The 23638-nt window shown below is 48.1% G+C and overlaps 1 protein-coding gene across 1 annotated transcript in view; it reads left to right on the top strand.

Moving 5' to 3' along the window:
- The first annotated feature begins 7986 nt into the window (after positions 1-7986).
- stau2 (staufen double-stranded RNA binding protein 2) overlaps positions 7987-23638 on the top strand; it is a 334020-nt gene continuing 318368 nt past the window's right edge. The window contains exons 1-5 of the mRNA XM_082966023.1: positions 7987-8243; positions 11151-11355; positions 13719-13849; positions 15630-15789; positions 20465-20600. Of these exons, the coding sequence (XP_082822149.1) occupies positions 11160-11355; positions 13719-13849; positions 15630-15789; positions 20465-20600 (623 nt within the window). The 5' untranslated portion in view covers positions 7987-8243; positions 11151-11159. The remainder of the gene's footprint in view (positions 8244-11150; positions 11356-13718; positions 13850-15629; positions 15790-20464; positions 20601-23638) is intronic.

The following is a 23638-nucleotide window of genomic DNA, read 5'->3' as shown; positions in this document are numbered from 1 at the left end:
CGATCCACTGCTGTAACGGCTTGCACTTTAAAGATAAGCGACTGTTCGAGAGAGAGAGAGAGAGAGAGAGAGAGAGAGAGAGAGAGATCTTCAACACCCCCCCCCCCCCCCGTCTCTTTTTAGACAATGTTCAGTAACCGCCATGTTTTAGTCTGAGCCAATAGTCGAATGGTTGTTCATCAGTCAGAGGTAATGTGGTATAAAAGTCAGCGAGGGGCATGCTTGAGAAAGCAGTGTCACTAAAATGTTTGTTTCAGTATGTCAAAGATGGGACTTGGGCCTAATTTAGATAAATCAACGGAGGGATTTCTACGTGTGCCCACTTTAAGAACATCGCGGGCCCTTCCCATAAGCCTACCCATAACCTCATCTGCTTGGTCCATCACAGATACGCCCCTCTTACGCATGTAAACCATATTCTCCCACTCATGCACTGTCAAAGCCATTCCCCCCTAATGTACACCGGCTGATATCAGACTTCAGGTTCAGGCCCGACACATCCATACCCCTAGAGCTGCATGCATTCCACATAACATTGTCCCCAACATGTCCAACAATTGCCTTTGATTCCAAACAGGAGGCAATGTTCTCCCCAATGGAATGACCAATCTGCTGTACTATGTCTGCTATGAAATCCATGGAGACCTTCCACTCCCTGTATTTGGCAAACCTCTTTCATTCACATCCTTGGGTGTTTCCATGGGTAAACTATTATCAAAACTCCCCAAAACCCTTCAGTTTAGGTGTAGAAGCAACAGGAATTTTGGCTGAACCCCTACCCAACAGATGGTGACAGATTAAATGAATTCTGGCTGAACCCCTACCAAACAGATGGTGACAGATTAAATGAATTCTGGCTGAACCCCTACCCAACAGATGGTGACAGATTAAATGAATTCTGGCTGAACCCCTACCCAACAGATGGTGACAGATTAAATGAATTCTGGCTGAACCTCTACCCAACAGATGGTGACAGATTAAATGAATTCTGGCTGAACCCCTACCCAACAGATGGTGACAGATTAAATGAATTCTGGCTGAACCTCTACCCAACAGATGGTGACAGATTAAATGAATTCTGGCTGAACCCCTACCAACAGATGGTGACAGATTAAATGAATTCTGGCTGAACCCCTACCAACAGATGGTGACAGATTAAATGAATTCTGGCTGAACCTCTACCCAACAGATGGTGACAGATTAAATGAATTCTGGCTGAACCCCTACCCAACAGATGGTGACAGATTAAATGAATTCTGGCTGAACCTCTACCCAACAGATGGTGACAGATTAAATGAATTCTGGCTGAACCCCTACCCAACAGATGGTGACAGATTAAATGAATTCTGGCTGAACCTCTACCCAACAGATGGTGACAGATTAAATGAATTCTGGCTGAACCCCTACCCAACAGATGGTGACAGATTAAATGAATTCTGGCTGAACCTCTACCCAACAGATGGTGACAGATTAAATGAATTCTGGCTGAACCCCTACCCAACAGATGGTGACAGATTAAATGAATTCTGGCTGAACCTCTACCCAACAGATGGTGACAGATTAAATGAATTCTGGCTGAACCTCTACCCAACAGATGGTGACAGATTAAATGAATTCTGGCTGAACCTCTACCCAACAGATGGTGACAGATTAAATGAATTCTGGCTGAACCTCTACCCAACAGATGGTGACAGATTAAATGAATTCTGGCTGAACCCCTACCAACAGATGGTGACAGATTAAATGAATTCTGGCTGAACCCCTACCCAACAGATGGTGACAGATTAAATGAATTCTGGCTGAACCTCTACCCAACAGATGGTGACAGATTAAATGAATTCTGGCTGAACCCCTACCAACAGATGGTGACAGATTAAATGAATTCTGGCTGAACCCCTACCAACAGATGGTGACAGATTAAATGAATTCTGGCTGAACCTCTACCCAACAGATGGTGACAGATTAAATGAATTCTGGCTGAACCCCTACCAACAGATGGTGACAGATTAAATGAATTCTGGCTGAACCCCTAGCAACAGATGGTGACAGATTAAATGAATTCTGGCTGAACCCCTACCAACAGATGGTGACAGATTAAATGAATTCTGGCTGAACCTCTACCCAACAGATGGTGACAGATTAAATGAATTCTGGCTGAACCCCTACCCAACAGATGGTGACAGATTAAATGAATTCTGGCTGAACCCCTACCCAACAGATGGTGACAGATTAAATGAATTCTGGCTGAACCCCTACCCAACAGATGGTGACAGATTAAATGAATTCTGGCTGAACCCCTAGCAACAGATGGTGACAGATTAAATGAATTCTGGCTGAACCCCTACCCAACAGATGGTGACAGATTAAATGAATTCTGGCTGAACCCCTACCAACAGATGGTGACAGATTAAATGAATTCTGGCTGAACCCCTACCAACAGATGGTGACAGATTAAACATCAGGAAACCTCTACCTCTCCCATCTTAATAACGGGAAATCAACACACTTAAACAAAAACGTTTAGTGTGTTGAGATATATATATATACATACAACTCAGCAAAAAAAGAAATTTCCCTTTTTCAGGACCCTGTCTTTCAAAGATAATTTGTAAAAATCCAAATAACTTCACAGATCTTCATTGTTAAGGGTTTAAACACTGTTTCCCATGCTTGTTCAATGAACCATAAACAATGAATGAACATGCACCTGTGGAACGGTCGTTAAGACACTAACAGCTTACTGACGGTAGGCAATTAAGGTCACAGTTATGAAAACTTAGGACACTAAAGAGGCCTTTCTACTGACTCTGTAAAACACCTAAAGAAAGATGCCCGGGGTCCCTGCTCATCTGCGTGAACGTGCCTTAGGCATGCTGCAAGGAGGCTTGAGGACCGCGGATGTGGCCAGGGCAATATATTGCAATGTCCGTACTGTGAGACGCCTAAGACAGCGCTACAGGGAGACAGGACAGACAGCTGATCGTCCTGGCAGTGGCAGACCACATGTAACAACACCTGCACAGGATCGGTACATCCGAACATCACACCTGCGGGACAGGTACAGGATGGCAACAACAACTGCCCGAGTTACACCAGAAACGCACAATCCCTCCATCAGTGCTCAGACTGTTCGCAATAGGCTGAGAGAGGCTGGACTGAGGGCTTGTAGGCCTGATGTAAGGAAAGTCCTCACCAGACATCACCGGCAACAACGTCGCGTATGGGCACAAACCCACCGTAGCTGGACCAGACAGGACTGGCAAAAAGTGCTCTTCACTGACGAGTCACGGTTTTGACTCACCAGGGGTGATGGTCGGATTCATGTTTATCGTCGAAGGTATGAGCGTTACACCGAGGCCTGTACTCTGGAGCGGGATCGAGATGGAGGGTCCGTCATGCTCTGGGGCAGTGTGTCACAGTATCATCGGACTGAGGTTGTTGTCATTGCAGGCAATCTCAACGCTGTGCGTTACAGGGAAGACATCCTCCTCCCTCATGTGGTACCCTTCCTGCAGGCTCATCCTGACATGACCCTCCAGCATGACAATGCCACCAGCCATACTGCTCGTTCTGTACGTGATTTCCTGCAAGACAGGAATGTCAGTGTTCTGCCATGGCCAGCGAAAAGCCCGGGATCTCAATCCCATTGAGCACGTCTGGGACCTGTTGGATCGGAGGGTGAGGGCTAGGGCCATTCCCCCCAGAAATGTCTGGGAACTTGCAGGTGCCTTGGTGGAAGAGTGGGGTAACGTCTCACAGTAAGAACAGTCCATGAGGAGGAGATGCACTGCAGTACTTAATGCAGCTGGTGGCCAAAGCAGATATTGACTGTTACGAGCCCCCCCCCCTTTGTTCAGGGACACATTATTCCATTTCTGTTAGTCACATGTCTGTGGAACTTGTTCAGTTTATGTCTCAGTTGTTGAATCTTGTTATGTTCATACAAATATTTACACATGTTCAGTTTGATGAAAATAAACGCAGTTGACAGTGAGGACGTTTTTTTTGCTGAGTTATTTATATATATATATATATAATATAAATGCATCAAAATGTAACCTTTATCTTTAACCTTTATCTAGTACACTAGTAAAACTCTAGTTATCAGTGGTAAAACTCACCCTAGTTATCAGATATACGTTACAATTGCAAATAAACAAGTAACACAGAAGTTAGATTGTTTATCCATGAAGAGAAAGTCCCAATCAATATAGAAAGTCTCAATCAGAGAAATAAAAAAAATCACTGCTGAGCTTCTTTAGGCCAAAGGGTTGAATACTTATTGACTCAAGTCAGTTCAGCATTCATTTTTTTTATTCATTTGTAAAAATGTTGAAAAACATAATTCTACTTTTGACATTATGGAGTATTGTGTAGCCAGTGACACAAACTCTCAATTTAATCCATTTAAAAATTCAGGCTGTAACAATGTTTAGTGGTGTAGGATATTGGCACCATCTGCCTGGTCATGTCTAGAAAGTCCCAGGATTCAGACCAACCATTTCAGTTCATTATCATGACATCATTGTCAGCTGATGTTTTTGATCAATTTTTTTCACCCATCAGTCCAGTATGAGATACGTACAGCCTTTTTTATTGAAATAGTTTGTTTGAATAAAATACTTTTATTAATCCATTTTCCTTGAAACGTACACTACCGGTCAAATGTTTTAGAACACCTACTCATTCAAGGGTTTTTCTTTATTTATTTTTACTATTTTTAAACATTGTAGAATAATAGTGAAGACATCAAAACTATGATATTACACATTTGGAATCATGTAGAAACCAAAAAAGTGTTAAACAAATCAAAACATTTGAGATTCTTCAAAGTAGCCACCTTTGTCTTGATGACAGCTTTGCACACTCTTGGCATTCTCTCAACCAGCTTCATGAGGTAGTCACCTGGAATGCATTTCAATTAACAGGTGTGCCTTGTTAAAAGTTAATTTGTAGAATTTATTTATTTCCTAATACGTTTGAGCCAATTAGTTATGTTGTAACAAGGTAGGGGTGGTATACAGAAGATAGCCCTATTTGGTAAAATACCAAGTCCATATTATGGCAAGAACAGCTCAAATAAGCAAAGAGAAATGACAGTCCATGATTACTTTAAGACATGAAGGTCAGACAATACAGAAAATTTCAAGAACTTTGAAATATTCTTGAAGTGCAGTCGCAAAAACCATCAAGCGCAATGATGAAACTGGCTCTCATGAGAACAGCCACAGGAATGGAAGACCCAGAGTTACCTCTGCTGCAGAGGATAAGTTCATTAGAGTTAACTGCACCTCAGATTGCAGCCCAAATAAATGCTTCACAGAGTTCAAGTAACAGACACATCTCAACATCAACTGTTCAGAGGAGTCTACGTGAATCAGGCCTTCATGGTGGAAATGCTGCAAAGAAACCACTACTAAAGGACACCAATAAGAAGAAGAGACTTGCTTGGGCCAAGAACCACGAGCAATGGACATTAGACCGGTGGAAATCTGTCCTTTGGTCTGATGGGTCCAAATTTGAGATTTTTGGTTCCAACCGCCATGTCTTTGTGAGATGCAGAGTAAGTGAACGGATGATCTCTGCATGTGTGGTTCCCACCATGAAGCATGGAGGAGGAGGTGTGATGGTGCTTTGCTGGTGACACTGTCAGTGATTTATTTAGAATTCAAGGTACACTTAACCAGCATGGCTCCCACAGCATTCTGCAGCGATACACCATCCCATCTGGTTTGGACTTAGTTCCACTATCATTTGTTTTTCAACAGAACAATTACCAAACAACTCCAGGCTGTGTAAGGGCTATTTGACTAAGAAGGAGAGTGATTAAGTGTCGCATCAGATGACCTGGCCTAGTCAATCAACTGACCTCATACCAATTGAGATGGTTTGGGATGAGTTGATTGGCAGAGTGAAGGAAAAGCAGCCAACAAGTGCTCAGCATATGTAGGAACTCCTTCAAGACGGTTGGAAAAGCATTCCAGGTGAGGTTGGTTGAGAAAATGCCAAGAGTGTGCAAAGCTGTCATCAAGGCAAAGGGTGGCTACTTTGAAGAATTGCAAATAAACAAATCAAAATATATTTTATAACACTTTTTTGGTTACTACATGATTCCATATGTGTTATTTCATAGTTTTGATGTCTTCACTATTCTATCATGTGGAAAATAGTAAAAATAAAGAAAAACCCTTGAATGAGTAGGTATGTCCAAACTTTTAACTGATACTGTAGAAAAAACAAGTTTCTTTAATTACGCTACATAACCAAAAGCATGTGGACACCTGCTCCTTGAACATCTCATTCCAAAATCATGGGCATTAATATGGAGTTGGTCTTTCACCCCTCCCTTTGCTGCTATTGCATCCTCCACTCTCTGGGAAGACTTTCCACTCGATGTTGAAACATTACTGCAGGGGATTTGCTTCCATTCAGCCACAAGAGCATTAGTGAGGTCAGGCTCTGATGTTGGGGGGATTAGTCCTGGCTCGCAGTCGGCGTTCCAATTCCTCCCAAAGGTGTAAGATGTGGTTGAGGTCAGGGCTCCGTGCAGGCCAGTCAAGTTCTTCCACACCGATCTCGACAAACCATTTCTGTATGGACCTCGCTTTGTGCACGGGGGTATTGTCATGCTGAAACAGGAAAGGGCCTTCCTCAAACTGTTGCCACAAAGTTGGAAGCACAGAATCATCTATAATGTCATTGTATGCTGTAGCGTTAAGATGTCCCTTCACTGGAACTAAGGGGCCCGAACCATGAAAAACATCCCCAGATCATTATTCCTCCTCCACCAAACTTTACAGTTGGCACTATGAATTGGGGCAGGTAGCGTTCTCCTGGCATCCGCCAAACCCAGATTCTACCCTTGGACTGCCAGATAATGAAGCGTGATTCAACACTCCAGAGAACGCATTTCCACTGATCCAGAGTCCAATGGCGGTGAGCTTTACACCACTCCAGGTGACGCTTGGCATTGCTCATTGTGATCTTAGGCTTGTGTGCGGCTGCTCGGCCATGGAAACCCATTTCATGAAGCTCCCGAAGAACAGTTCTTGTGCTGACGTTGATTCCAGAGGCAGTTTGGAACTCGGTAGTGAGTGTTGCACCCAAGGACCGATGCGCTTTAGCACTCGGCAGTCCTGTTCTGGGAGATTGTGTGGCCTACCAGTTAGTGGCTAAGCCGTTGTTGCTCCTAGACGTTTCCACTTCACAATAACGGCACTTACAGTTGACCGGGGCAACTCTAGTAGGGCATACATTTGAAGAACTGACTTGTTGGAAAGGTGGCATCCTATGACTGAGCTCTTCAGTAAGGCCATTCTACTGCCAATGTTTGTCTATGGAGATTGCATGGCTGTGTGCTCGATTTTATACACCTGTCAGCAACGGGTGTTACTGAAATAGCAGAATCCGCTAATTAGTGTATATGTATGTATGTATGTATGTATGTATGTATGTATGTATGTATGTATGTATGTATGTATGTATGTATGTATGTATGTATGTATGTATGTATGTATGTATGTATGTATGTATTCTACTTGGTAAAATGTTCAACGGACCAGCACAGGCTCCAATGAAGAGTTGATCTTCTCCTCCCAGTCTTCAGTTTCCAAGGAGGAAGCGTATCCCATTCCTTAGTAATCATTATGCACAACAACAGATTGCATCAAGTTCTTGTGACATATTCCAAATGACCAAATTTGTAATTTCCAAGTATTCTTTTCTATTAGGCATATAAGTTTCATGAAAACCTGAAACGTTGCAGTCTTGCTAAATCACTAGTCACTCAAAGTCGAACATTTTTAACTTAAAAATTTGGCCTATCATTAATAAATCACAACACAATTCAATATTAGAATGATTCAGCTGACATTGCTATAAATATAATAATTCCCTAACATGTACGACTAAATGAACTTAATGACAGTCTCAGCTCGGGCTGTTCCCCTCTGGAAGCAAGACTGAACCATTCATACCGGAGAAACGGGTGGCTTCACAAATATCACACCACTTCTAGCACTGCCTATGTAGCCCGTACGACCTTGTTGCGACGGTCACAACCTAACTTGCAATATGCAGGTGTACTTACCTGTGTGCATAAATCCCATTTTCAGTGTCGAATATAATGATTTTTAGTTTCTCCCCCCCCCTGGAATTGTAATGTGGGCTGTTCCCACGTTCATCAGTTCTCTTTAGTGTTTGCCAATGTTGGAGGTGTAACTGGGGTCTGGCCCTGGACAAAGGTAAAGAATAGTCTATTTATTACCCATGTATTCATGTTCAGATAAGCCCCTTTTTTTTTTTTTTAGGTTGGTTTTTTTTGTGTGTTGTTGTTCGACCTGTCACCTCTGAATATGTGTTTTTGTCTTGGTGAATTCCACCGGGCTGGTTTTGCAAGCAGAGGCGAACGCAAAGTGTTCCGCCATGATGCCGACTGCACTGGAACCGTCCAGCTAGCTAGCTAATCATCTAACCTAATGCACAATAAATATGCTTTTATTTAACCTATGCATGGTTACATCTGCAACATTTTGTCTTTTAAAAAAAAAATATATATATACCGAAACGTTTACGGCACGTTTTTTTTTTGGTATCCGTTTTCAATGGGATGGTTATTGCTGTCAATTTGACTATAGTTGGTGACAGTCCGTGTCAATAATGAGGCGACTTTTCTGTTGTAGTTAGCACAGCAGAAAGCAGCTCTAGTCTGTTTAGCTAGCCAGCTAGCATGGACTGTCAGGCCATTATATCACAGTATATTGTTCCAATATCATTCCCCATCATTTATTACACAGCTAGCAAGTTCCCTAGTGGTTGTTGGCTGCTAGCTCTGTTATTATAGCTAGGTAGTTAGCTTGCTAGTTTGGTTACATTGGCTAATGGTAACACACATGCTAACTTACTAGTTATATATTTTGCATCTTGTCAGGACAACTCATTTAGTAGTTAACTTAGCCATACATGGAGAAAATAAAGTTATATTGAAATTGTAATGTGACATGTTATGCTTTAAAATATAGGCCAGTCAAAATAAACCAAATGTTCTGATTTAAACTAATTACTGGATCATGTGGTAGGCCTAACTTAACTACTGCTGCATTAGTTATTCTGCTTATTATAACTCACTTTGAAAACGTCTTATTCCATCCAACGATTATTTGATGCTTTCTATCCAGGTGTCATTTGAAGCTTTCTACCCAGGTCTCATTTGAAGCTTTCTACCCAGGTCTCATTTGACGCTTTCTACCCAGGTCTCATTTGACGCTTTCTACCCAGGTCTCATTTGACGCTTTCTACCCAGGTCTCATTTGACGCTTTCTACCCAGGTCTCATTTGACGCTTTCTACCCAGGTCTCATTTGACGCTTTCTACCCAGGTCTCATTTGACGCTTTCTACCCAGGTCTCATTTGACGCTTTCTACCCAGGTCTCATTTGACGCTTTCTACCCAGGTCTCATTTGACGCTTTCTACCCGGTCGACGCTCATTACCCGACATAAAGGGTTTCATTTGCACGTAAGATCATAGCATCAAACACACATAGAAGTACTGTAATATAGATTCATAAAGCTGATTCTACTGCAAAGACTATGTGGCCCTTATTAAGGACCTCCAGGGCCTCCTCCTGTAGGCTACATAAGGATAAGGGCCACTATATTGGGTAATCAATTTATTTTTATTTTGTTTGTCACATGCGCTGACTACAACAGGTGAAATGCTTACTTACTTACAAGCCCTTAACCAACAATGCCGTTCAAGACATAGAGTTTTTAAGAAAATATTTACTAAATAAAGTAAAAAATGTAATAAAAACTAACAATTAATAAAATAACATTACTGAGGCTAAATATAGGGGGTATCAGTACAGAGTCAGTGTGTGGTTTACAGGTTAGTCGAGGTAATTTGTACATGTAGGTAGGGGTAAAGTGATTATGCATAGATAATAAACAGCGAGTAGCAGCATTGTACAAAAGCAAAAGGGGGGTCAGTGTAAATAGTCAACATGGCCATTTTGATTCATTGTTCAGCAGTCTTATGGCTTGGGGGGTAGAAGCAGTTAAGGAGACTTTTAGTCCTAGACTTGGCGCTCCGGTTCCGCTTGCCGTGTGGTCGCAGAGAGAACAGTCTTATGACCAGGGTGACTGGAGTCTTTGACAATTTTTTATTTTTTTGGGGGGGGGGGCCTTCCGGCAGTTACTGGGCCATCACAGCTAGCACAATACTACCTATTCCATAAATGTTGAAACTTATTGGGAGAGACCATAAGTACTATGTGTTGCTAGCTAACATGTCCGCCACGGGCCCTGCGTTTGTCTCGCTCTCTGGCTGCAATGACTCTGTGTGTGTGCGTTCGAAAATGGCATCCAAAGTAGTGCTATATAATATGGAATAAGGGTACCATTTGTTCCCTCGTTCCCTCGACGTTGAGCTTAGCGGCAGGGACATGAGCATAAAGGATCATTGTGTGGTCGCATTAACTAACCACCAATGGATCAGAATGTGAGCTAGGCTACTCCGTTTTGGCTTCTGGTGATGTCATTTCCTGGCCCGATTTACCTCAGTCAGCGCTGTCATAGGCTGAAAGGCTTGCGTTCCAAATGGCTCCTCCCTATTTCTCATGTAGTGCACTTCTCTTGACCAGGGCTCTTAGCGCTCTGGTGAAAAGTAGTGCGCTTCTCTTGACCAGGACTCTTTGCGCTTTGGTGAAAAGTAGTGCACTTCTCTTGACCAGGGCTCTTAGCGCTCTGGTGAAAAGTAGTGCACTTCTCTTGACCAGGGCTCTTAGCACTCTGGTGAAAAGTAGTGCGCTTCTCTTGACCAGGACTCTTTGCGCTTTGGTGAAAAGTAGTGCACTTCTCTTGACCAGGACTCTTAGCGCTCTGGTGAAAAGTAGTGCACTTCTCTTGACCAGGGCTCTTAGCGCTCTGGTGAAAAGTAGTGCACTATATGTGGGGAAATAGGGTGGAGTTTGGGATGTGAGGAAGATCACTGGACAAACAATGAACAGGGCTTCCATAGAGACTTCTGTAGTATGCTTATAACAAGAGTATGCGTACATAGCCATACATTATTTGGCTCGAGGAACTGTTTCACAGCTCACACATGTCATTCGTTTTGTGTGTTTAATATATATATTTGCTCCTCTGCCAGGTATAGAGCATGGCTCAAGTGAAAGTGCAGACCTCAACGCCCCTGGCTGGTCCTGGCTTCTCCCCGCTGTCTCCCCTCGGGGCCATGCCCAGTCCAGGACCCTTGGGTCTACAGCCCTCAGTCAATGGCCCTGGACCCACCCCCGGCTGCCCTGCTCCCTCAGCCGGGGGTGGGCCCGACACCCCTGTGTCTGCCAACTCACCAGGTAGGTCAAATTCAAATCTGGACCTCCAAGCCATCTCCACTGCTTTTTTCTTCATTCATCCCCTCTAATCAGGGCCTGATTTAGACCTGGGACACCAGGTGGGGGATCCCCCCTCTAATCAGGGACTGATTTAGACCCGGGACACCAGGTGGGTGATTCCCCTCTAATCAGGGACTGATTTAGACCTGGGACACCAGGTGGGTGATTCCCCTCTAATCAGGGACTGATTTAGACCTGGGACACCAGGTGGGTGATTCCCCTCTAATCAGGGACTGATTTAGACCTGGGACACCAGGTGGGTGATTCCCCTCTAATCAGGGACTGATTTAGACCTGGGATACCAGGTGGGTGATTCCCCTCTAATCAGGGACTGATTTAGACCTGGGACACCAGGTGGGTGATTCCCCTCTAATCAGGGACTGATTTAGACCTGGGACACCAGGTGGGTGATTCCCCTCTAATCAGGGACTGATTTAGACCTGGGACACCAGGTGGGTGATTCCCCTCTAATCAGGGACTGATCTAGACCTGGGACACCAGGTGGGTGATTCCCCTCTAATCAGGGACTGATTTAGACCTGGGACACCAGGTGGGTGATTCCCCCCTCTAATCAGGGACTGATTTAGACCTGGGATACCAGGTGGGGGATCCCCCCTCTAATCAGGGACTGATTTAGACCTGGGACACCAGGTGGGTGATTCCCCTCTAATCAGGGACTGATTTAGACCTGGGACACCAGGTGGGTGATTCCCCTCTAATCAGGGACTGATTTAGACCTGGGATACCAGGTGGGTGATTCCCCTCTAATCAGGGACTGATTTAGACCTGGGACACCAGGTGGGTGATTCCCCTCTAATCAGGGACTGATTTAGACCTGGGACACCAGGTGGGTGATTCCCCTCTAATCAGGGACTGATTTAGACCTGGGACACCAGGTGGGTGATTCCCCTCTAATCAGGGACTGATTTAGACCTGGGACACCAGGTGGGTGATTCCCCTCTAATCAGGGACTGATTTAGACCTGGGACACCAGGTGGGTGATTCCCCTCTAATCAGGGACTGATTTAGACCTGGGACACCAGGTGGGTGATTCCCCTCTAATCAGGGACTGATTTAGACCTGGGACACCAGGTGGGTGATTCCCCTCTAATCAGGGACTGATTTAGACCTGGGACACCAGGTGGGTGATTCCCCTCTAATCAGGGACTGATTTAGACCTGGGACACCAGGTGGGTGATTCCCCCCTCTAATCAGGGACTGATTTAGACCTGGGATACCAGGTGGGGGATCCCCCCTCTAATCAGGGACTGATTTAGACCTGGGACACCAGGTGGGTGATTCCCCCCTCTAATCAGGGACTGATTTAGACCTGGGACACCAGGTGGGTGATTCCCCTCTAATCAGGGACTGATTTAGACCTGGGATACCAGGTGGGTGATTCCCCTCTAATCAGGGACTGATTTAGACCTGGGACACCAGGTGGGTGATTCCCCTCTAATCAGGGACTGATTTAGACCTGGGACACCAGGTGGGTGATTCCCCTCTAATCAGGGACTGATTTAGACCTGGGACACCAGGTGGGTGATTCCCCTCTAATCAGGGACTGATTTAGACCTGGGATACCAGGTGGGTGCTTCCCCTCTAATCAGGGACTGATTTAGACCTGGGACACCAGGTGGGTGATTCCCCTCTAATCAGGGACTGATTTAGACCTGGGACACCAGGTGGGTGATTCCCCTCTAATCAGGGCCTGATTTAGACCTGGGACACCAGGTGGGTGATTCCCCCTCTAATCAGGGACTGATTTAGACCTGGGACATCAGGTGGGTGCAATTTAAAGATCAGGTAGAACAAACCCAGCAGCACTCATGACCTCGTAAAGTCAGATTTGAATACCCCTGGTCTGTAGGCTAGTACTAGTTACTACCCCTGTGACATTTGAGTCATTTATCAGATGTTCCTGTCCAGAGCGACTTACATCCTAAGATGGCTAGATGAGAAGACAACACGTCAGAGTCGTATTGAGTAAACCTTCTCTCAACAAAGTAGCTATCAGGGAAAGTCTTAGTGGGGAAAAGAGAAGTGACTTTTTCTTCTCCTACGGTATAGCTTAGTAGTAGATACTAGCATCGTGGTTTCTCCAGACACTATAAGGTGCTGTTCTTCCATACAGACCACTTGGGTCTATAGGACCAGTGGTGGAGAAAAAAAAAAAACGGACCTCTCATCTCAGTCCAAAATCAGTTTTCATTATCGTCAATGACGATAATGACAAATGGATGATTTATGGTTATTTACGTGTTGTTGTTATTGTTTTTTTTCTTCTTCTTCCCCATAACAATGTAATAACACACGTGGTCCAGGCCCACCCCAGGAGAACATGGCAAACCCTAAAGAGAAAACTCCTATGTGTCTGGTGAATGAGTTGGCCCGTTTCAACAGGATCCAACCGCAGTACAAGCTGCTCAACGAGAGAGGCCCTGCACACGCTAAGGTAACCCAGCCTTACGATGCACGACTTCCCTGCTCAGAGTGACACACCTGAAGGTTTACACCATCATCACCGGTTTACACCATCATCAACGGTTTACACCATCACCGGTTTACACCATCACCGGTTTACACCGGTTTACACCATCACCGGTTTACACCATCACCGGTTTACACCGGTTTACACCATCACCGGTTTACACCATCACCGGTTTACACCATCACCGGTTTACACCGGTTTACACCATCACTGGTTTACACCATCACCGGTTTACACCATCACCGGTTTACACCATCACCGGTTTACACCAACACCGGTTTACACCATCACCGGTTTACACCGGTTTACACCATCACCGGTTTACACCGGTTTACACCGGTTTACACCATCACCGGTTTACACCGGTTTACACCATCACCGGTTTACACCGGTTTACACCGGTTTACACCATCACCGGTTTACACCATGACTGGCCACGCACAGTAGATTACCTGCTTGGTGTCGATGAATAATGGCGATTGAACATGTTGGATTGTGGGGGAATGAACAGATAATAACCCGCTGCACACAGCCGACTCTGTGTTGGTCTGTCTTCTCCTAAAAACACAGCCAACCCAATGTCTTTCTCTGACGGCTCTGTGTTGGTCTGTCTTCTCCTAAAAACACAGCCAACCCAATGTCTTTCTCTGACGGCTCTGTGTTGGTCTGTCTTCTCCTAAAAACACAGCCAACCCAATGTCTTTCTCTGACGGCTCTGTGTTGGTCTGTCTTCTCCTAAAAACACAGCCAACCCAATGTCTTTCGCTGACGGCTCTGTGTTGGTCTGTCTTCTCCTAAAAACACAGCCAACCCAATGTCTTTCTCTGACGGCTCTGTGTTGGTCTGTCTTCTCCTAAAAACACAGCCAACCCAATGTCTTTCGCTGACGGCTCTGTGTTGGCGGAAGACACGTGTGATTGCAAATTTTGATTTTTATACAATTGATCCCTATTACAGTTAAATGTCTGGGTTAGTGTCTTTTCAGCTAAATGACTTGATGTAAGGTTAAATATCTGGGTTAGGGCTCTCGAGTGGCGCAGCGGTATAAAGCACTGCATCGCAATGCTAGAGGCGTCACTACAGACCCTGGTTCCAATCCAGGTTGTATTCCAGTGCCGGAGGCGTCACTACAGACCCTGGTTCCATTCCAGGTTGTATTACAGTGCTAGAGGTGTCACTACAGACCCTGGTTCCATTCCAGTGCTGTGTCCCAGTGCTAGAGGCGTCACTACAGACCCTGGTTCCGTTCCAGGCTGTATCCAAACCGGCTGTGATAGGGAGTCCCGTAGGGCGGCGCACAATTGGCCCAGTGTCGTCCGGGTTAGCGGAGGGCTTGTCGGGTTAGCGGAGGGTTTGTCGGGGGGGGGAGGGCTTTACTTGGCTCATCGTGTTGTAGCGACTCCTTGTGGCGGGCCGGGGCGCCTGCAAGCTGACTTCAGTCGTCAGTTGAGCGGTTTTGAGCGGTTTTTCTTCCAACACATTGGTGCAGCTGGCTTCCAGGGTTAAGAAGGCGGGTGTTAAGAAGAGCGGTTTGGCGGGTCATGTTTCCGAGGACTCATGACTCGACCTTTGCCTCCCGAGTCCGTTGGGGAGTTGCAGCGACGAGACAACATGGTAATTGCCGAAGAAAAAGGGGGCAAAAAAAAAACCACTTGTCAGGCTTGGTGTCTGCTCAGCTAAATGACTTTATGTAATGTTAAATGTGATGTTTTCCCTCCTGTCCACTGGGTGGTGCTGTGGGCAGATCTTTACAGTGCAGCTGTGTCTGGGGGAGCAAGTGTGGGAGGCGGAGGGCACAAGCATCAAGAAGGCCCAGCACTCCACCGCCTCTCTTGCCCTCACTGAGAGTCTTCTGCCCAGGCCCGCTCCTCGCTCTCCTACAGTGGACATCAACAGCAACCCAGGTAATTTAGATGTCTTATTTATGATGAGGGTTTTTTTTATAGGGACAATGTACAACACATAGTGTTGCTTCCAGTTTATGTGTAGACGGAACGCTCCGGGTATTCAGGCTCTCTCCAGGGTCCTGTTCAGTGGGAACACACCAGAGAAAACATTTTGAGACAGAAAACTAAAACGAAAGTGTAATAACTGTGTTCCAAAACATTTTACAGTACAATCACGCTCTCTATATTTTACAGTACAATCAGAGAGATTTGCCGAGGCCTCAGCCCATCCAGGCAGTACCAGGGGACAGTACCAGGGGACAGTACCAGGGGACAGTACCAGGGGGCAGTACCAGGGGGCAGTACCAGGGGGCAGTACCAGGGTTAGAGGACAGGCGTGGGCCTCAGCCCATCCAGACAGTACCAGGGGACAGTACCAGGGACAGTACCAGGGGACAGTACCAGGGTTAGAGGAGGACAGCCGTGGGCCTCAGTACCAGGGGACAGTACCAGGGGGCAGTACCAGGGGGCAGTACCAGGGGGCAGTACCAGGGGACAGTACCAGGGTTAGAGGACAGCCGTGGGCCTCAGCCCATCCAGACAGTACCAGGGGACAGTACCAGGGGACAGTACCAGGGGACAGTACCAGGGTTAGAGGACAGCCGTGGGCCTCAGCCCATCCAGACAGTACCAGGGGACAGTACCAGGGGACAGTACCAGGGTTAGAGGACAGGCGTGGGCCTCAGCCCATCCAGACAGTACCAGGGGGCAGTACCAGGGGACAGAACCAGGGTTAGAGGACAGGCGTGGGCCTCAGCCCATCCAGACAGTACCAGGGGACAGTACCAGGGGACAGTACCAGGGGACAGTACCAGGGTTAGAGGAGGACAGCCGTGGGCCTCAGTACCAGGGGACAGTACCAGGGGGCAGTACCAGGGGGCAGTACCAGGGAACAGTACCAGGGGGCAGTACCAGGGTTAGAGGACAGCCGTGGGCCTCAGCCCATCCAGACAGTACCAGGGGACAGTACCAGGGGACAGTACCAGGGGACAGTACCAGGGTTAGAGGAGGACAGCCGTGGGCCTCAGTACCAGGGGACAGTACCAGGGGGCAGTACCAGGGGGCAGTACCAGGGGGCAGTACCAGGGTTAGAGGACAGCCGTGGGCCTCAGCCCATCCAGACAGTACCAGGGGACAGTACCAGGGGACAGTACCAGGGGACAGTACCAGGGTTAGAGGAGGACAGCCGTGGGCCTCAGTACCAGGGGGCAGTACCAGGGGGCAGTACCAGGGGGCAGTACCAGGGGGCAGTACCAGGGGGCAGTACCAGGGTTAGAGGAGGAGGACAGTTGATGACTGAAGTGCATCATAACCCTCATGTACAGTATGTCCATAGCAAGTCCTCGTTATTTTAATGGTCTACGTCCCCAATTACACCGTATTCCCTATGTAGTGCACTACTTTTGACCAGAGTCCTATTGGAAGAAGGGTGCCATTTGGGACGGAGCCCCATGTTGTTGTTCTCAGTGGTAACGGTAATAATGGTAGATTGATCTGAATGAATTCCAGGGTCTGATGTTCCTATTCAGAGTCTGTTGGTAACCGTAGTGACGACACATTTGAACTGTTTAATTACTGGTGAATAACCAGATTACTGTCTTAACCACAACTCTCTCTACCTCTCTACCTCCCTCTACCTCCCTCTCCCTCTCTCTACCTCTCTACCTCCCTCTACCTCCCTCCCTCTCCCTCTCTCTACCTCTACTTCTCTCTACCTCCCTCCCTCTCTCCCTCTCTCCCTCTACCTCTCTCTCCCTCTACCTCCCTCTACCTCCCTCCCTCTCCCTCTCTCTACCTCTACCTCCCTCTACCTCCCTCTACCTCCCTCTCCCTCTCTCTACCTCTCTACCTCCCTCTACCTCCCTCCCTCTCCCTCTCCCTCTCTCTACCTCTCTACCTCCCTCTACCTCCCTCTCCCTCTCTCTACCTCTCTACCTCCCTCTACCTCCCTCCCTCTCCCTCTCCCTCTCTCTACCTCTCTACCTCCCTCTACCTCCCTCTACCTCCCTCTCCCTCTCTCTACCTCTCTACCTCCCTCTACCTCCCTCTCCCTCTCTCTACCTCTCTACCTCCCTCTACCTCCCTCTCCCTCTCTCTACCTCTCTACCTCCCTCCCTCTCCCTCTCTCTACCTCTACCTCTCTCTACCTCCCTCCCTCTCCCTCTCTCTACCTCTACCTCCCTCTACCTCCCTCCCTCTCCCTCTCTCTACCTCTACCTCCCTCTACCTCCCTCCCTCTCCCTCTCTCTACCTCTACCTCTCTCTCCCTCTACCTCCCTCTACCTCCCTCTCCCTCTCTCTACCTCTCTACCTCCCTCTACCTCTCTCTCCCTCTACCTCCCTCTACCTCCCTCTCCCTCTCTCTACCTCTCTACCTCCCTCTACCTCTCTCTCCCTCTACCTCCCTCTACCTCCCTCTCCCTCTCTCTACCTCTCTACCTCCCTCTACCTCCCTCCCTCTCCCTCTCTCTACCTCTCTCTACCTCCCTCCCTCTACCTCCCTCCCTCTACCTCTCTCTACCTCTCTACCTCTCTACCTCTCTGCCTCTCTCCCTCTCTCCCTCTCTCCCTCTCTCCCTCTACCTCCCTCCCTCCCTCCCTCCCTCCCTCTCTCCCTCTCTCCCTCTCTCCCTCTCTCCCTCTCTCCCTCTCTCCCTCTCTCCCTCTACCTCTCTACCTCCCTCTCTCTCTACCTCTCTACCGCTCTCTCGCTCTCTCTACCTCTCTCGCTCTCTCTACCTCTCTCGCTCTCTCTACCTCTCTCGCTCTCTCTACCGCTCTCTCGCTCTCTCTACCGCTCTCTCGCTCTCTCTACCTCTCTCCCTCTCTCTCCCTCTCTCTCTCTTTACCTCTCTCTTTACCTCTCTCCCTCTCTCGCTCCCTCTCTCTCTCTTTACCTCTCTCTCTCCCTCTCTCTCTCTTTACCTCTCTCTCTCCCTCTCTCTCTCTTTACCTCTCTCTCTCCCTCTCTCTCTCTTTACCTCTCTCCCTCTCTCTCTCTTTACCTCTCTCTCTACCTCTCTCTTTACCTCTCTCCCTCTCTCTCTTTACCTCTCTCTCTACCTCTCTCTTTACCTCTCTCTACCTCTCTCTCTCTTTACCTCTCTCTCTCCCTCTCTCCCTCTCTCCCTCTCTCTCTACCTCTCTCTCTCTCTACCTCTCTCTCCCTCTCTCTCCCCCTCTCTACCTCTCTCCCCCTCTCTACCTCTCTCTCCCTCTCTCTCCCCCTCTCTACCTCTCTCCCCCTCTCTACCTCTCTCTCCCTCTCTCTCCCCCTCTCTACCTCTCTCTCCCTCTCTCTCCCCCTCTCTACCTCTCTCCCCCTCTCTACCTCTCTCTCCCTCTCTCTCCCCCTCTCTACCTCTCTCCCCCTCTCTACCTCTCTCTCCCTCTCTCTCTACCTCTCTACCGCTCTCTCGCTCTCTCTACCTCTCTCGCTCTCTCTACCTTTCTCGCTCTCTCTACCTCTCTCGCTCTCTCTACCGCTCTCTCGCTCTCTCTACCTCTCTCCCTCTCTCTCTCTTTACCTCTCTCTTTACCTCTCTCCCTCTCTCTCTCCCTCTCTCTCTCTTTACCTCTCTCTCTCCCTCTCTCTCTCTCTCCCTCTCTCTCTCCCTCTCTCTCTCTTTACCTCTCTCTCTCCCTCTCTCCCTCTCTCCCTCTCTCTCTACCTCTCTCTCTCTTTACCTCTCTCTCTCCCTCTCTCCCTCTCTCCCTCTCTCTCTACCTCTCTCTCTCTTTACCTCTCTCTCCCCCTCTCTACCTCTCTCTCCCTCTCTACCTCTCTCCCCCTCTCTACCTCTCTCCCCCTCTCTACCTCTCTCTCCCTCTCTCTCCCCCTCTCTACCTCTCTCCCCCTCTCTACCTCTCTCTCCCCCTCTCTACCTCTCTCTCCCCCTCTCTACCTCTCTCCCCCTCTCTCCCCCTCTCTACCTCTCTCCCCCTCTCTACCTCTCTACCTCTCTCCCCCTCTCTACCTCTCTCCCCCTCTCTACCTCTCTCCCCCTCTCTACCTCTCTCCCCCTCTCTACCTCTCTACCTCTCTCCCCCTCTCTACCTCTCTCTCCCTCTCTCTCCCCCTCTCTACCTCTCTCGCCCTCTCTACCTCTCTCTCCCTCTCTCCCCCTCTCTACCTCTCTCCCCCTCTCTACCTCTCTCCCCCTCTCTACCTCTCTCCCCCTCTCTACCCCTCTCTACCTCTCTCCCCCTCTCACCTCTCTCCCCCACTCTGCCTCCCTCTCACCTCTCTCCCCCACTCTGCCTCCCTCTCACCTCTCTCCCCCACTCTGCCTCCCTCTCACCTCTCTCCCCCACTCTGCCTCCCTCTCACCTCTCTCCCCCACTCTGCCTCCCTCTCACCTCTCTCCCCCACTCTGCCTCCCTCTCACCTCTCTCCCCCACTCTGCCTCCCTCTCACCCCCCTCACCTCTGTCACCTCTCATTCTCTTCCCCCAACTCTCCTTCCACCTCTCTCTCTCTCTCTCTCTCTCTCTCTCTTTCCCCCTCCACCCCTCTCTCTCTCCCTCCACCCCTCTCTCTCTCCCTCCATCTCTCTCCTCCTCCATCTCTCTCTCTCTCTCTCCCTCCACCCCTCTCTCTCTCCCTCCATCTCTCTCCTCCTCCACCCCTGTAGGTAGTATCACCCCTACGGTGGAGCTGAATGGTCTGGCTATGAAGAGAGGCGAGCCAGCCATCTACCGTCCGCTGGACCCCAAGCCCATGCCCAACTACAGAGCCAACTATAACTTCAGAGGCATGTTCAACCAAAGGTGAGCCCGACCACCTCGCACCAAACCATTTCTTTCTTCACTCATTATATTTTCAGTCATTTAGCAGATGCTCTTATCCAGAGCGACTTACAGTCAGTCCAGTGTATCATTCATCTTCAGATAGCTAGATGAGGCGACCACATGTCGTAGTAAAGTACATTTCACCTCAAAGTAGCTATCAGCAAAGTCAGAGTTAGTAGGAAAAGACAAGTGTGTCACAGGCCGGCTCATAGCCTGTGGCAAAAATGAGAGGACATCAACAACAGGTATAGGCCGATTCAAAAGGTTCTTTATTATAAAACAAAACTATTACTAAACAAAGGAAAAAGGAATGAGGTGTGGAAATGTCATAATGTAGGGTGCATGGATGCGTGAATATGTGTGTGTGAACATGACTGAGTGGAACTAACTAAACCTACGAAGGAACAAACAAAACAGGATCATACCTGGAGGAGCAGGGAGAGCAGGCCCAGCCAGGAGACAGAGAGGTTAGTGGAGCAGTTGGTTAAATACCCTGAGCCCAGGTGGATCATACCTGGAGGAGCAGAGAGAGCAGGCCCAGCCAGGAGACAGAGAGGTTAGTGGAGCAGTTGGTTAAATACCCTGAGCCCAGGTGGATCATACCTGGAGGAGCAGAGAGAGCAGGCCCAGCCAGGAGACAGAGAGGTTAGTGGAGCAGTTGGTTAAATACCCTGAGCCCAGGTGGATCATACCTGGAGGAGCAGAGAGAGCAGGCCCAGCCAGGAGACAGAGAGGTTAGTGGAGCAGTTGGTTAAATACCCTGAGCCCAGGTGGATCATACCTGGAGGAGCAGAGAGAGCAGGCCCAGCCAGGAGACAGAGAGGTTAGTGGAGCAGTTGGTTAAATACCCTGAGCCCAGGTGGATCATACCTGGAGGAGCAGAGAGAGCAGGCCCAGCCAGGAGACAGAGAGGTTAGTGGAGCAGTTGGTTAAATACCCTGAGCCCAGGTGGATCATACCTGGAGGAGCAGAGAGAGCAGGCCCAGCCAGGAGACAGAGAGGTTAGTGGAGCAGTTGGTTAAATACCCTGAGCCCAGGTGGATCATACCTGGAGGAGCAGAGAGAGCAGGCCCAGCCAGGAGACAGAGAGGTTAGTGGAGCAGTTGGTTAAATACCCTGAGCCCAGGTGGATCATACCTGGAGGAGCAGAGAGAGCAGGCCCAGCCAGGAGACAGAGAGGTTAGTGGAGCAGTTGGTTAAATACCCTGAACCCAGGTGGATCATACCTGGAGGAGCAGAGAGAGCAGGCCAAGCCAGGAGACAGAGAGGTTAGTGGAGCAGTTGGTTAAATACCCTGAGCCCAGGTGGATCATACCTGGAGGAGCAGAGAGAGCAGGCCCAGCCAGGAGACAGAGAGGTTAGTGGAGCAGTTGGTTAAATACCCTGAGCCCAGGTGGATCATACCTGGAGGAGCAGAGAGAGCAGGCCCAGCCAGGAGACAGAGAGGTTAGTGGAGCAGTTGGTTAAATACCCTGAGCCCAGGTGGATCATACCTGGAGGAGCAGAGAGAGCAGGCCCAGCCAGGAGACAGAGAGGTTAGTGGAGCAGTTGGTTAAATACCCTGAGCCCAGGTGACTCCAATCACTAACGACCCTCCGCTGCCTGCAGGAGGAACCAGCCCCTGCACTGCAGAGGAGGAGCCGTGACAAGTGCCATTACATATTTAATTTTTTACATTATTTTTTTCTTCTTCATTATTTCATTCACTCAAAGCAACAGATTAACACATTGACCAACTCTCTGGTCAGACTCCATTTCAAAGTGGTAATATTGGCAGATGCCTCAATAGATGTCTTCGATTGAGACGGCGATTCTCCTTCTGAATGAAGGAACGACTGATCTCTTGTCCAATGTGCCGACCTGTCTTCAGTGTACCTCATGGGTAACCCGTCCCGCGTAGTTATCCTGTGTGGATAACCCGTCCCGCGCAGTTATCCGGTATGGGTAACCCGTCCCGCGCAGTTATCCTGTGTGGATAACCCGTCCCGCGCAGTTATCCGGTATGGGTAACCCGTCCCGCGTAGTTATCCGGTATGGAATCATTTTCACATGATGTTTACAGACCAGAGCACTGTCTGTCTTCCAGCAGTCTGTCTTCCAGCAGTCTGTCTTCCAGCAGTCTGTCTTCCAGCAGTCTGTCTTCCAGCAGTCTGTCTTCCAGTGTTAAGGTGTAAGAAACTGAACTCTATTGATCAGGCTCCCTGTGGGGTCCTGAGTTATTGGATCCATTGATAGAAAGTCGTTTTCCTTTTCAAGTTAAAGTGTACTGTTAGCTAGCTAGCTAACGTTACGTGTATGATCTGTGTAGTAATATTATTCGTATCTCAGAGCCATTTGCATTGATAATATTAGCCTGACGTTAGCTAGCTACAGCCTAATGTTAGCTAGCTATAGCCTAATGTTAGCTAGCTATAGCCTAATGTTAGCAAGCTATAGCCTAATGCTAGCTAGCTAACATTGAACCTGGTTGGTTAGCTACCTGCAGATTCATGCAGGGTGGTAACGTTATGAGTTGGGATTATGGTTCGTTGTTTAGCTAGCTAGCTACATGTCTTAACAAAAGACTCCACTATGCAAGTAACCGTTTCAATAGAATGTCACTGCGATGACTGTTAGCCAGTTAGCTCGGGTGCTTGACTGCTGTTGATAGGACAGTACGCTCGGATCAACCCTTAAAGAGATGGGTGGGGCTAAAGCTTAAGAGGGTGTGAACGATGCTGAATGGGTGGAGACGAAGAAGAGTTCTCCATCAATCAATCAATCAATCAATCAAATGTATTTATATAGCCTTTCTTACATCAGCTGATATCTCAAAGTGCTGTACAGAAACCCAGCCTAAACCCCCCAAAGTAATGCCGGTGTAGAAGCACAGTGGCTAGGTAAAACTCCCTAGAAAGGCAGGAACCTAGTAAGAAACCTAGAGAGGAACCAGGCTATGAGGGGTGGCCAGTTCTCTTCTGGCTGTGCCGGGTGGATATTATAACAGAACATGGACAATATGTTCAAATGTTCATAAA

Source organism: Salmo salar, chromosome 19 (genome assembly GCF_965601325.2).
Source record: "Salmo salar chromosome 19, fSalSal1, whole genome shotgun sequence".
Lineage (NCBI taxonomy): Eukaryota > Metazoa > Chordata > Actinopteri > Salmoniformes > Salmonidae > Salmo > Salmo salar.
The sequence above is the reverse complement of the archived record's forward strand: the minus strand, read 5'-3'. Positions and strand labels throughout refer to the sequence as shown.